Source organism: Taudactylus pleione, unplaced genomic scaffold (assembly GCF_031769625.1).
Source record: "Taudactylus pleione unplaced genomic scaffold, aTauple2 ptg003390l, whole genome shotgun sequence".
Classification (NCBI taxonomy): Eukaryota; Metazoa; Chordata; class Amphibia; order Anura; family Myobatrachidae; genus Taudactylus; species Taudactylus pleione.
The window spans coordinates 47,501-62,750 of NW_028287741.1; the positions used below are offsets into that span (position 1 = coordinate 47,501).

General features: G+C 56.1%; 1 protein-coding gene across 1 annotated transcript in view; it reads left to right on the forward strand.

Moving 5' to 3' along the window:
- Positions 1 to 8,205, forward strand: part of PHKG2 (phosphorylase kinase catalytic subunit gamma 2) — a 51,044-nt gene extending 42,839 nt beyond the window's left edge. The window contains exons 7-9 of the mRNA XM_088466520.1: positions 5,829 to 5,982; positions 6,251 to 6,376; positions 6,601 to 8,205. Coding sequence (XP_088322646.1) covers positions 5,829 to 5,982; positions 6,251 to 6,376; positions 6,601 to 6,861 — 541 coding nt within the window. The 3' untranslated portion in view covers positions 6,862 to 8,205. The remainder of the gene's footprint in view (positions 1 to 5,828; positions 5,983 to 6,250; positions 6,377 to 6,600) is intronic.
- Positions 8,206 to 15,250: the final 7,045 nt, after the last annotated feature.

Sequence of the window (15,250 nt, forward strand, 5' to 3'; positions counted from 1 at the left end):
GAATGAGCCTTAACAGAGGCTGGCACAGGTAAGCCCTCCTGTGCATAAGCCTCACAAATAACGGAACGAAGCCAACGGGCTAACGTTTGTTTGTTGGCAGGCCAACCCCTCTTGTGAAAACCAAAGAGGATAAACAAGGAATCAGACTTCCTAACCGAAGCCGTCCGGTCTACATAAATTCTAAGCGCCCGGACCACATCTAAGGAAGTCTCACCAGCTGAAAGATCAGGGGACTGAAAAGCTGGCACAACAAGTTCCTGATTAATATGGAACTTCGAGACCACTTTGGGCAAAAACTCAGGACGAGTGCGGAGCACCGCTCTGTCCTGGTGAAAAATCAGGAAAGGAGGGCGACAGGAAAGCGCCCCCAATTCAGACACCCTCCTGGCCGAAGCAATTGCCAGGAGAAAAACCGTCTTAAATGTCAGCCACTTGAGCTCCACCGCCTCAAGAGGCTCAAACGGAGGATCCTGCAGGACCCGTAGCACCACCGCCAAATCCCAAGGAGCCACAGGAGGCACAAAGGGAGGCTGGATCCTGAGAACACCTTGGAAAAAGGTGTGAACGTCTGGTAGTATTGCAATCCGCCGTTGAAACCACACGGACAAGGCGGACACATGAACCTTCAGAGATGCAAGGCGTAAGCCGAGATCCAATCCTGACTGAAGAAATTCCAAGATCCTAGAAACTCGGAACACCTGAGGATCATAAAGTCTGGACTCACACCACTGAAAGTAAGTGTGCCACACTCTGTGATAAATCCGTGCTGAAGCAGGCTTGCGTGCCCTGAGCATCGTACCAATAACCGAACTGGAGAAGCCCCGAGACCTCAAGACGGCTGTCTCAAGAGCCACGCCGTCAAAGACAGCCGACCCAGATCCGGGTAAAGGCAGGGCCCCTGAGACAACAGGTCCCGACGTTGAGGAAGAAGGTACGGAGCGTCGATGGAGAGGCTCCTCAGATCGGAGTACCAAGGACGTCTGGGCCACGCCGGAGCTACCAGCACGAGCATGCCGCCGTCCTGCTTGAATTTCCGCAGAACCCGAGGAAGCAGGGATATCGGAGGAAACAGATACGCCAGGTGAAACGTCCATGTCACCGACAGCGCGTCCACCAGACTTGCACCTGCGTCTCTTGTCCTCGACCCGTAAACGGGCAACTTGTGATTGTGACGGGAGGCCATCAAGTCCAGCTCCGGCAGTCCCCACCTGTCCACGAGTAGCTGAAACACCTCTGGGTGAAGCGACCATTCCCCGGGATGCACGTCGTGACGGCTGAGGAAGTCCGCCTCCCAATTGAGGACTCCGGGGATGAAGACCGCCGAGATCGCTGGAATGTGACCCTCCGCCCAAGACAGGATACGAGACACCTCCGACATCGCTGCCTGACTGCGAGTTCCGCCTTGGTGATTGATATACGCCACCGTGGTGGCGTTGTCGGACTGCACCTGTACCGCCCTTCCGTGAAGAGCGGGGCCGGACGACTGCAGGGCCTTGTATACTGCCCGCAGCTCCAGGATGTTGATGGGGAGAAGTGCTTCTTCCGCTGACCAACGACCCTGAAGCGACAAAGGGCCGGTCACTGCCCCCCAACCCCGGAGACTGGCATCCGTCGTGAGCAGGACCCAGTCCGGGATCCAAAATGGGCGCCCCTCGACCAGATGAGCTGTCTGAAGCCACCAAGCCAAAGATAGCCGAACGTCCGGAGACAACACCAGCACCTGAGAGCGGATCCGGTGAGGTAACCCGTTCCATTCTGATAGAATCAGCCCCTGCAGGGGCCGGGAATGGAACTGGGCAAATTCCACCATGTCGAATGTCGACACCATGGACCCCAGAACTCTCATAGCCGAATGGACCGACAGGCGGCAACGGCTCAGGCAACTGCGTATCCGCAGCTGTAGTGAGGCGACCTTCTCCGGAGTCAGGAAGATCCTTTGCTGACGCGAATCCAGCAGGGCTCCCAAATGAACCATCCGCTGTGATGGAATCAGAGAGGACTTTTTCCAATTTATCAACCACCCGTGTGCTTGCAGGCAAGCGATCGTCAGGTGGAGATGTTGAAGCAGTACCTCCGGGGAGCTCGCCAGCAACAGGAGGTCGTCCAGGTACGGCAGCAGCCGTACATTCTGGTTCCGAAGATGTGCGGCCATGACCGCCATAATCTTCGTGAACACCCTCGGTGCCGTGGAGAGACCAAAGGGTAGCGCCCGGAACTGATAGTGGTGTTGAAGGATAGCGAACCTCAGATACCGCTGGTGTGAAGATGCTATCGGAACATGGAGGTAGGCGTCCTGGATGTCCAGGGACACCATGTAATCCCCCGGTTCCATCGCCAGAATGATGGAACGTAACGTTTCCATCCTGAACTTGGGAACTCTGAGGAATTTGTTCAGAGACTTCAAGTTGTGGATAGGGCGATGAGAACCATTGGGTTTCTGCACCAGAAACAGAGACGAATAATACCCCGTCCCTCGTTGTGATAGAGGAACGGGAACAATGACCCCTGCTTTCAGCAAGGACTCTATAGCCTCCTGAACCTGTAACGCCTTGGTCTTGTTCTGAGAAGGACTTGTGCAGAAAAACTGGTGGGGTGGTCTGTGCCGAAAAGACAGGGCGTACCCCTGGGAGACCACTTCTCGAACCCAGGCATCCGTGGTGGTATTGTGCCAGCACTGGGCAAATAGAAGAAGTCGGCCTCCCACTCTGAGGTCCCCCAGAGGGAGGCCCGTCCCATCAGGCCGCAGGTTTATCTTCCTGCTTGGAAGAAGGGCGCCGAGCACTCCAGGCTTGCTTCTTGGGTTTAGAGGCCGTCTTACTCGCAGACTGTCTCGGGAAGGACTGACCTTTCGCCTTACCCTGAACCCGAAAGGAACGAAAAGCCGAACTCCGAACCTTAGCAGGCAGTGCCGCCGAAGGGAGGAAGGCCGACTTGGACAAAATAGTGGACACCCTGGCTAAATCCAAGTCCGGACCAAATAGTAATTCCCCATTGAAAGGTAAGGCCTCCAGACCTTTCTTTGAATCAGAGTCCGCTCTCCAGGACCGCAACCATAAGGATCGGCGGGCAGACACCGCTGCAGCCGATACCCGCGAGGTCAGCAGACTAGCATCTAAAGAAGCTTCTCCAATGTAAGAAGCGGCGTCCCTCATTTGTCCCAACAACGCCCGCTGGACATCCGGAGCGTCGTCCGGGAAGGTATCTTCCAATGCATTGGCCCACCCCTCAATGGCCTTGGCCACGCAGGAGATGGCCATGGACGGTCGGGCCACCGCCCCGGAGAGGGAGTAAATAGACTTTAAGCAAGTCTCAACTTTCCTGTCCGTGGGATCCTTCAGCGAGGATATCGACGGTAATGGTAAGGTGGCGCCCCGAGTTAAACGGGTGACATGGGAATCCACCGCCGGTGGAGTTTCCCATTTTTTACAATGTGCCTCAGGGAAGGGGTAATTAGAAGCCAACCGCTTCTGAGGAAGGAATCTCTTACTGGGCGCCTGCCAAGCTACCGCCATATGATCCGTCAACTGATCCGACAGGGGAAACACCGCAGAAGCCACCTTAGTTTTTTTGAAACTAGGAAACTTCGACCTAGGAACCGGTGCCTCATCCTCTATAAGAAGAATAGCTCGCACCGCCCTAACTAGTGCTCGCACATTAATGGACGACTTGGTATCCATTTCCTGGACCGAGGCGTCCGAGTCAGTGTCATCAGGGACCTCCCCATCATCTGAGGAACCCTCTGAGTCCGATACCTGAGCAGCCCGTGTCATGAGTGGGCGTTTAGAAATCCTAGAAGGCATGTCAGTCTGCAACATTGACTGAAAAGCCGAGGAAGCGGCCGCCAAATTTTGCACGGAGTTGGAGAGCACATCCACCCATGGTGGAGGCGTCGCCATAGGGGCCTGAAAAGGTACCACAGGCTGCTGCGGCACAGGGGAAGCCTGTATATACATAGGCAACCCCGCATAGGGACCAACTGATTGAGACCCAGGAGGACTCCGCAATAACTGCGGGACACCCGGGGAATGGGGGATGGTCGGCTGGGGCACCGCCCTAGTAGGGAAAGCAGTCGGGACCGACAGACGGTCCGCAATAGACACCAGCACTTGAGAAAACATCGCCCACGGTGGTTCCTGCGCCAGAGAAGGTCTGGATGGCATCGACTACACAGGCCATCCTGTGACAAATCCTCCCTATCTACTCCTGCAGAACAGCGTCCGCAGGAGGCCAACACCGGAGCCACTGAGCGCTCAACCTCCTCGTCTGACATGACAGAATATATTATATATTTGGCACCAGGGTAGAAGTGAAACGCACTCACCGGTGTGCTGAACAACAGCCCACAATATGGCACTGAGTAGCACACAACTGTATGTGACGGACCTCACAAATACGTGATCTATATAAGTGAGGTCAGTAGAAACGCCCCTCCCCCACACACCTGCAGGGCTTGTAGGAGAAGTAAAGGGATAGGTATAAGCTGACAGTAAGTAGAAAATAAGCACAGACAGACAGCACTAGCAAAAGTCACATACCATGCAGGAAGATATACTCACTGCACCTTTACACTACAATCAACCTGCCCAGATTCAGTGTCTGGGAGGGCTATAGTGCTGTGTACGCTGTCCTTAATCAGGGGAGAGGTACACAGGGGGACCGGTCCGCGTGCTCCCTGAGATCTGCGCTGCCACTAGAAAATGGCCGCTGGAGACCCCAGAGGATGAGTGGCCGAGTAACTGCAGCTCAGCGACGCCAGACTGCGTGCTGAAAGGCGCGCTGAGCTGAGGGGAGGAGCCGCTGACAGGGAAGGCTTCCTCCCCTGGCTGGCCATAACCCCAGGGATGCTGGCTTCCCTTGCCGGTTATCCCTGGTGGTCTAGTGGTCCCACGGGTTATGGGGGGGGGGGGGGGGCCCGCCGCCACTGCCAGCAGCCTCCGGTCTGTCCCCAGGACCGGAGGCTAAAGGACTGCATTTAAGGCATTCCGCGCGCCGCCGCTAGCCAGCGACGCGCGGCTTACCTGAATCCCCGGCGACTCCGGCAGCAGTCCTGGGAGGTAGACAGAGTCCGGCTAGTACGGACTCTGCCCTCCCGCCGCGATCCCCAGATCAGTACTGGCGTCGCGGCGCCAGTCGGGGATCAGAGCGGCAGCGTGGGCGTCTGTACAGACAGCCCTTCGCTGCCGTCTGTAGTAAAAATAGATTAAAAATAAATAAAATTTAACTTAAAATAAAAAGCTTCTGGGGGCTGCTCCTGCAGCCCCCCTGCGCGGTGACCGACTCCGGCCGGGCACCAGCTTACACTGAGGTGCCTGTGGCTCGGGGGCGGGGTATAGAGGAGGACCCAAGTGCATCCTGGGAGCTAAAAGCTTAACTGTGTGGTGCCCATGGATCCTGTTCCAGCTATAACCCCCAAGGTCAACCCTGTGGACCCCCTATGGACCCTGAAGTAGAAATGTGTGTTATTACACTGGTAGGATGGAGGAGGCTGTGTACACGGTGACATGGATATGTGTGTTATTACACTGGTAGGATGGAGGAGGCTGTGTACACGGTGACATGGATATGTGTGTTATTACACTGGTAGGATGGAGGAGGCTGTGTACACGGTGACATGGATATGTGTATTATTACACTGGTAGGATGGAGGAGGCTGTGTACACGGTGACATGGATATGTATGTGTGTATTATTACACTGGTAGGATGGGGGAGGCTGTGTACACTGTGATATGTATGTGTGTGTTATTACACTGGTAGGACGGGGAAGATACGTGTATTGGAGAAGGGGATATGGACGCCTGCAGGGTTCTAGTTACACTGTGTTTTGCAGATGGGCATGTGGGGTGATCATGTTTACACTACTGGCTGGATCGCCCCCATTCTGGCACCGAAGACAAATGTTGATGCTTCGTATGATCATGGATGGACGCTTCCAGTTCAGTTCCCCAGAGTGGGATGATCGATCTACAACTGTGAAAGATCTGGTGAGACTGTAATACCCCGAGCCATGTGCTCCTGCCTGCCAGTCTCCTGCCCTTCCTCTCCTTACACATCTCTCATTATACTAATACAGGAGCATGGTGACCACATACATGTTACTGTAATACCCCGAGCCGTGTGCTCCTGCCTGCCAGTCTCCTGCCCTTCCTCTCCTTACACATCTCTCATTATACTAATACAGGGAGCATGGTGACCACATACATGTTACTGTAATACCTGAGCCGTGTGCTCCTGACCTTCCTCTCCTTACAGATCTCCCGTCTCCTCGAGGTGTCTCCGGAGAAGCGTCTGCCAGCGGACCAGGCCCTCCAGCATCCATTTTTCCAGAGCCACCAGCGGGAACTGGGATGTATGGTGACTCCGTATCACCGCTTCCGGGTCAGTCTGTAGCTGTTTGTGCACCGTTATGAGACATTGGGGCAGATGTACTAAGCCTTGGAGAGAGATAAAGTACTAACCAATCAGCTCCTAACTGCCATGTTACAGGCTGTGTTTGAGAAATGACAGCAGCTGATTGGTTGGTACTTTATCTCTGGCCCCTCAGTTTCCTATGGCACCGCTGTCTCTATAGGAAGGCAGATAACTGGCTTCTATCTCCACAGATCGCAGCCTGGGCATCATTGGCGTGTGTCCGTATTCTGGTCAGATGGCGACGAGCGCGGCCTGTTACAAGTGAACTTCTCACTCGGGACCCATATGGAGTGAAGGGCGTCCGGCGACTTATCGATGCCTGTGCTTTCCGCATCTATGGTCACTGGGTGAAGAAGGGAGAGAGGCAGAACCGCGCAGCGCTCTTCCAGAACCAGCCCAAAGCCCTTTTACTGACTATGGGGGAAGATGAGGAACGAGATGGGGACTTGTAGCCACGGCCCAATCATCATACAGAGAGACTAGTCACATGACTAGTACCCGGGACCACGGCCCAATCATCATCATACAGAGAGACTAGTCACATGACTATTACTAGTACCCGGGACCACGGCCCAATCATCATACAGTGCTTATAATACAGAGAGACTAGTCACATGACTATTACTAGTACCCAGGTCCACGGCCCAATCATCATACAGAGAGACTAGTCACATGACTATTACTAGTACCCAGGTCCACGGCCCAATCATCATACAGTGCTTATAATACAGAGAGACTAGTCACATGACTATTACCCGGGACCACGGCCAATCATCATACAATGCTTATAATACATAGATCTTTGGGGAGCGTAGATCCAGTCTAGTCCTCTCCCTCACATGACTATTACTAGTACCTGGGACCACAGCCCAATCATCATACAGAGAGACTAGTCACATGACTATTACTAGTACCCGGGACCACGGCCCAATCATCATACAGTGCTTATAATACAGAGAGACTAGTCACATGACTATTACCCGGGACCACGGCCAATCATCATACAATGCTTATAATACATAGATCTTTGGGGAGCGTAGATCCAGTCTAGTCCTCTCCCTCACATGACTATTACTAGTACCTGGGACCACAGCCCAATCATCATACAGAGAGACTAGTCACATGACTATTACTAGTACCCGGGACCACGGCCCAATCATCATACAGTGCTTATAATACAGAGAGACTAGTCACATGACTAGTACCCGGGACCACGGCCCAATCATCATCATACAGAGAGACTAGTCACATGACTATTACTAGTACCCGGGACCACGGCCCAATCATCATACAGTGCTTATAATACAGAGAGACTAGTCACATGACTATTACTAGTACCCAGGACCACGGCCCAATCATCATACAGAGAGACTAGTCACATGACTATTACTAGTACCCAGGTCCACGGCCCAATCATCATACAGAGAGACTAGTCACATGACTATTACTAGTACCCAGGACCACGGCCCAATCATCATACAGTGCTTATAATACAGAGAGACTAGTCACATGACTAGTACCCGGCACCACGGCCCAATCATCATACAGAGAGACTAGTCACATGACTATTACTAGTACCCAGGACCACGGCCCAATCATCATACAGAGAGACTAGTCACATGACTATTACTAGTACCCAGGACCACGGCCCAATCATCATACAGAGAGACTAGTCACATGACTATTACTAGTACCCAGGACCACGGGCCGGACGTAGAGAATGTGCGAGGTCCCAGCATTCATCCTGTAATTGTAAATAAAGGTGTTTTCTATTCAGTATGGCGGATCCTGTGCAGGCAGCGTGTGTTACCAGGTGCTGGGGGGTATGGGGGAGCAGGCAGCGCGTGTTACCAGGTGCTGGGGGGTATGGGGGAGCAGGCAGCGCGTGTTACCAGGTGCTGGGGGGTATGGGGGAGCAGGCAGCGCGTGTTACCAGGTGCTGGAGGGTATGGGGGAGCAGGCAGCGCGTGTTACCAGGTGCTGGAGGGTATGGGGGAGCAGGCAGCGCGTGTTACCAGGTGCTGGGGGGTATGGGGGAGCAGGCAGCGCATGTTACCAGGTGCTGGGGGGTATGGGGGAGCAGGCAGCGCGTGTTACCAGGTGCTGGGGGGTATGGGGGAGCAGGCAGCGCGTGTTACCAGGTGCTGAAGGTATGGGGGAGCAGGCAGCGTGTGTTACCAGGTGCTTGTGGGATGGGGGGTATGGGGGAGCAGGCAGCGTGTGTTACCAGGTGCTGGGGGGTATGTGGGAGCAGGCAGCGTGTGTTACCAGGTGCTGAAGGTATGGGGGAGCAGGCAGCGTGTGTTACCAGGTGCTTGTGGGATGGGTGGGATGGGGGAGCAGGCAGCGTGTGTTACCAGGTGCTGGGGGGTATTGGGGAGCAGGCAGCGCGTGTTACCAGGTGCTGGGGGGTATGGGGGAGCAGGCAGCGCGTGTTACCAGGTGCTGGGGGGTATGGGGGAGCAGGCAGCGCGTGTTACCAGGTGCTGGGGGGTATGGGGGAGCAGGCAGCGCGTGTTACCAGGTGCTGGGGGGTATGGGGGAGCAGGCAGCGCATGTTACCAGGTGCTGGGGGGTATGGGGGAGCAGGCAGCGCGTGTTACCAGGTGCTGGGGGGTATGGGGGAGCAGGCAGCGTTTATTACCAGGTGCTGGGGGAGCAGGCAGCGTGTGTTACCAGGTGCTGGGGGGTATGGGGGAGCAGGCAGCGTGTGTTACCAGGTGCTGGGAGGTATGGGGGAGCAGGCAGCGTGTGTTACCAGGTGCTTGTGGGATGGGGGGTATGGGGGAGCAGGCAGCGTGTGTTACCAGGTGCTGGGGGGTATGGGGGAGCAGGCAGCGTGTGTTACCAGGTGCTGGGGGGTATGGGGGAGCAGGCAGCGTGTGTTACCAGGTGCTGGGGGGTATGGGGGAGCAGGCAGCGTGTGTTACCAGGTGCTGGGGGGTATGGGGGAGCAGGCAGCGTGTGTTACCAGGTGCTGGGGGGTATGGGGGAGCAGGCAGCATGTGTTACCAGGTGCTGGGGGTATGGGGGAGCAGGCAGCGTGTGTTACCAGGTGCTTGTGGGATGGGGGGTATGGGGGAGCAGGCAGCGTGTGTTACCAGGTGCTGGGGGGATGGGGGAGCAGGCAGCGTGTGTTACCAGGTGCTTGTGGGATGGGGGAGCAGGCAGCGTGTGTTACCAGGTGCTTGTGGGATGGGGGGTATGGGGGAGCAGGCAGCGTGTGTTACCAGGTGCTTGTGGGATGGGGGAGCAGGCAGCGTGTTACCAGGTGCTTGTGGGATGGGGGAGCAGGCAGCGTGTGTTACCAGGTGCTGGGGGGTATGGGGGAGCAGGCAGCGTGTGTTACCAGGTGCTGGGGGGTATGGGGGAGCAGGCAGCGTGTGTTACCAGGTGCTTGTGGGATGGGGGGTATGGAGGAGCAGGCAGCGTGTGTTACCAGGTGCTGGGGGGTATGGGGGAGTAGGCACCATGTGTTACCAGGTGCTTGTGGGATGGGGGGTATGGGGGAGCAGGCAGCGTGTGTTACCAGGTGCTGGGGGGTATGTGGGAGCAGGCAGCGTGTGTTACCAGGTGCTGAAGGTATGGGGGAGCAGGCAGCGTGTGTTACCAGGTGCTTGTGGGATGGGTGGGATGGGGGAGCAGGCAGCGTGTGTTACCAGGTGCTGGGGGGTATTGGGGAGCAGGCAGTGTGTGTTACCAGGTGCTGGGGGGTATGGGGGAGCAGGCAGCGTGTGTTACCAGGTGCTGGGGGGTATGGGGGAGTAGGCACCATGTGTTACCAGGTGCTTGTGGGATGGGGGGTATGGGGGAGCAGGCAGCGTGTGTTACCAGGTGCTGGGGGGTATGTGGGAGTAGGCACCATGTGTTACCAGGTGCTTGTGGGATGGGGGGTATGGGGGAGCAGGCAGCGTGTGTTACCAGGTGCTGGGGGGTATGTGGGAGCAGGCAGCGTGTGTTACCAGGTGCTGAAGGTATGGGGGAGCAGGCAGCGTGTGTTACCAGGTGCTTGTGGGATGGGGGAGCAGGCAGCGTGTGTTACCAGGTGCTTGTGGGATGGGGGAGCAGGCAGCGTGTGTTACCAGGTGCTTGTGGGATGGGGGGTATTGGGGAGCAGGCAGCGTGTGTTACCAGGTGCTTGTGGGATGGGGGGTATGGGGGAGCAGGCAGCGTGTGTTACCAGGTGCTTGTGGGATGGGGGGTATGGGGGAGCAGGCAGCGTGTGTTACCAGGTGCTGGGGGGTATGGGGGAGCAGGCAGCGTGTGTTACCAGGTGCTGGGGGGTATGGGGGAGCAGGCAGCGTGTGTTACCAGGTGCTGGGGGGTATGGGGGAGCAGGCAGCGTGTTACCAGGTGCTGGGGGGTATGGGGGAGCAGGCAGCGTGTGTTACCAGGTGCTGGGGGGTATGGGGGAGCAGGCTTCGTGTGTTACCAGGTGCTGGGGGGTATGGGGGAGCAGGCAGCGTGTGCTACCAGGTGCTGGGGAGTATGGGGGAGCAGGCAGCGTGTGTTACCAGGTGCTTGTGGGATGGGGGGTATGGGGGAGCAGGCAGCGTGTGTTACCAGGTGCTGAGAGGTATGGGGGAGCAGGCAGCGTGTGTTACCAGGTGCTTGTGGGATGGGGGGTATGTGGGAGCAGGCAGCGTGTGTTACCAGGTGCTGGGGGGTATGGGGGAGCAGGCAGCGTGTGTTACCAGGTGCTGGGGGGTATGGGGGAGCAGGCAGCGTGTGTTACCAGGTGCTGGGGGGTATGGGGGGAGCAGGCAGCGTGTGTTACCAGGTGCTGGGGGTTATGGGGGGAGCAGGCAGCGTGTGTTACCAGGTGCTGGGGGGTATGGGGGAGCAGGCAGCGTGTGTTACCAGGTGCTGGGGGTATGGGGGAGCAGGCAGCGTGTTACCAGGTGCTGGGGGGTATGGGGGAGCAGGCAGCGTGTGTTACCAGGTGCTGGGGGGTATGGGGGAGCAGGCAGCGTGTGTTACCAGGTGCTGGGGGGTATGGGGGAGCAGGCAGCGTGTGCTACCAGGTGCTGGGGAGTATGGGGGAGCAGGCAGCGTGTGTTACCAGGTGCTTGTGGGATGGGGGGTATGGGGGAGCAGGCAGCGTGTGTTACCAGGTGCTGAGAGGTATGGGGGAGCAGGCAGCGTGTGTTACCAGGTGCTTGTGGGATGGGGGGTATGTGGGAGCAGGCAGCGTGTGTTACCAGGTGCTGGGGGGTATGGGGGAGCAGGCAGCGTGTGTTACCAGGTGCTGGGGGGTATGGGGGAGCAGGCAGCGTGTGTTACCAGGTGCTGGGGGGTATGGGGGAGCAGGCAGCGTGTGTTACCAGGTGCTGGGGGGTATGGGGGAGCAGGCAGCGTGTGTTACCAGGTGCTGGGGGTATGGGGGAGCAGGCAGCGTGTGTTACCAGGTGCTTGTGGGATGGGGGGTATGGGGGAGCAGGCAGCGTGTGTTACCAGGTGCTGGGGGGTATGGGGGAGCAGGCAGCATGTGTTACCAGGTGCTGGGGGTATGGGGGAGCAGGCAGCGTGTGTTACCAGGTGCTTGTGGGATGGGGGGTATGGGGGAGCAGGCAGCGTGTGTTACCAGGTGCTGGGGGGTATGGGGGAGCAGGCAGCGTGTGTTACCAGGTGCTGGGGGGTATGGGGGAGCAGGCAGCATGTGTTACCAGGTGCTTGTGGGATGGGGGGTATGGGGGAGCAGGCAGCGTGTGTTACCAGGTGCTGGGGGGTATGTGGGAGCAGGCAGCGTGTGTTACCAGGTGCTGAAGGTATGGGGGAGCAGGCAGCGTGTGTTACCAGGTGCTTGTGGATGGGGGAGCAGGCAGCGTGTGTTACCAGGTGCTGGGGGGTATTGGGGAGCAGGCAGCGTGTGTTACCAGGTGCTGGGGGGTATGGGGGAGCAGGCAGCATGTGTTACCAGGTGCTTGTGGGATGGGGGGTATGGGGGAGCAGGCAGCGTGTGTTACCAGGTGCTGGGGGGTATGTGGGAGCAGGCAGCGTGTGTTACCAGGTGCTGAAGGTATGGGGGAGCAGGCAGCGTGTGTTACCAGGTGCTTGTGGGATGGGTGGGATGGGGGAGCAGGCAGCGTGTGTTACCAGGTGCTGGGGGGTATTGGGGAGCAGGCAGCGTGTGTTACCAGGTGCTGGGGGGTATGGGGGAGCAGGCAGCGTGTGTTACCAGGTGCTTGTAGGATGGGGGGTATGGGGGAGCAGGCAGCGTGTGTTACCAGGTGCTTGTGGGATGGGGGGTATGGGGGAGCAGGCAGCGTGTGTTACCAGGTGCTTGTGGGATGGGGGGTATTGGGGAGCAGGCAGCGTGTGTTACCAGGTGCTTGTGGGATGGGTGTCCTTTCGGATCCTAGTTCTTCGCTGGGGGTGGCCAGACATCGCCTTGGTGGCATCTCGGCAAGAACACATATTATTGAGGCACTACTATGCAGCTGCTGTGCCTCAAAGCGCTAAGTCACAGCATATAGTATACCAGGTACCTGGTTCATATCCGGGTTGAGATAATGTCACTTACCCGTACTAGGTTTCCGGGAGCCCTTCATGTGGAAGTCTTGCCGGTCTGTGTGCCCGGGTCCCGGTCCTGCTGCCAGTACCCCCCCGCCATCCCTCATGGTTAATAGTGGCCGCAGCAATGAAGGAGTTAACCGTGCTGAGGCGCCATCTTTGAATGGTCATAGGCGCTAGGTGGCCCTTAAAATTTAATAGCGGCGCTAGGTGCCATGTACTTAAATGTATTACTAGCGCTAGGCGCCGTATGTTTAAATGTTTTGCATGTATTAGCTGCCTCGAGCCGGACCCTCTGCCTGTGGCCATAGCAGCGCGATGTGCTACCTCCCCTCCCCCAAGGAGACTTACTAAGTCCTACTCCTAGCCATCCATTTACTAACGGGGACTGGGTGGGTGGGCGGTCGGACCCCCTTTCTTCTCTTTAAGGGGGTAGTTCGGGCCATCTAGCAAAGTTGTTTCCAGCTCTCAAAGCTGCTTCACGGCCGCGTCCAGCCAAGAATTCCAGCCCTCAAGGCTGTTGCAGGACTATAAAGAGTCACGCACGCGCCTTAACATTATCACCGGCCAAACATATAATTTCTTAGGGTATAGTTGACCCTCTATGATGGAGCCTGGTCAAAATCCTGCTCATATTCTGGCTGCGCAGATCCAGGTTCTAACGCAGAAAGTTCAAGAACTTTCCCTTCAGGTTGAAGAAACTCGAGACGCTACAGTAGTAGAACCGAAGTTAAATCTGCCTGATCGGTTCTCAGGTAACCATAAGGATTTTTTAAACTTCAAAGAGAGCTGCAAGCTCTACTTTAGGCTCCAACCCAGGTCCTTGTGTTCTGAAGCTAAACAAAGGAATAATTCGGTCTTCCCTCAACTAGCCCTGCACTGCTGACGGTCGAATCATTCTTTGCTACATTGGGTCTCCTCTATGATGACCTGGATAAAGCGGCTATGGCAGAGGCTAGTCTCAGGTCCCTGAAACAGGAGAACAAAGCTGCTGAGGACTACTGTACAGAGTTCCGGAGATGGGCAATCGATTCCGGCTGGAATGACCCAGCCATGCGAAGTCAGTTTCGTTGCGTACTGTCAGAGGAAATTAAGGATATCTTAGTCCAGTATCCTGCCCCGGTTTCTCTGGATGACCTCATGAACCTGGTTATTTGCGTCGACCGGCGGCTCCAAGAGCGCTGTGTTGAAAAGAAATTGCCTTCCCTTCCTCCGCAATCTCCGTTATGGCTAGCGCCGGCCGAGTCTGAGGAACCGATGCAACTGGGAGCGTTTAGTCTTCCGGCCGAAGAGAAACTGAGGAGACGTTCGTTAGGTCTGTGCCTTTACTGCGACGTAAAGGACATGTGGCCCAGCTTTGCCCACTGAAATCAGGAAAAGGCAAGATCTAGATGAGCTAGGGGAGGTACATCTAAGCCTTGCATCCATCTCCCCAGAAAATTCTGTCCTCATTACCGCAATCATCACTCTATCCAACGATGAAGTCTCTGTTCCTGCGTTCATTGATAGCGGAGCTTCGGAGAATTTTATGGACGTAACCTTTTTTAAGACCTTGGGCCTGAAACCTGAGTCCTTATCCACACCTGTGTCGGTTACTGGTCTGGACGGGTCAAATCTTTCCAAGCTTCTTGTAGTCTGCCGGACCCCTTTGTTGCAATTTGTCGTTGGAGCTCTGCATCGGAATGGTCATTCCTACTTCTACAGTGTCTGCTGGCCCCAGTCGTCCTGGGGTTACCCTGGCTGAAAAAACACAACCCCGTGATCCAGTGGCAAACTGGTGAAATTCTTGAGTGTGGATCGACTTGCTTCTTTGGATGTCTATCCCATCCTGTTAGTCTTGCTGCCACCGTCTCAGCTGAGTCCTAGTCTATTCCTGCTCCTTACCGTGATTTGGCCGAGGTTTTTTCTAAAAAAGGTTTACGTTCTGCCGCCTCACCGTCCTTTCGACTGCGCCATCGATTTGTTACCCGGTGCCAGGCTTCCTAAGGGCAGATTATATGCGTTGTCTATTCCGGAAGAAAAAGCCATAAAGGAATATATTCAAGAGGCTCTTGATAAGGGATTAATTCGTCCTTCTAAATCCTCAGTGGGCGCGAGGTTTTTCTTTGTCCAGAAGAAGTATAGATCCCTCCGACCTTGCATTGACTTCCGCGGACTGAATGAAATCACTGTCAAGAATGCCTATCCTTTACCACTCATCTCCGTTCTCTTCGACCAACTGCGTGAGGCCTCCATCTTTTCTAAGATTGATCTTAGAGGCGCATATAACCTCATCCGCATCAGAGAAGGAGACGAGTGGAAGATGGCATTTAGCACTCATTCGGGAAA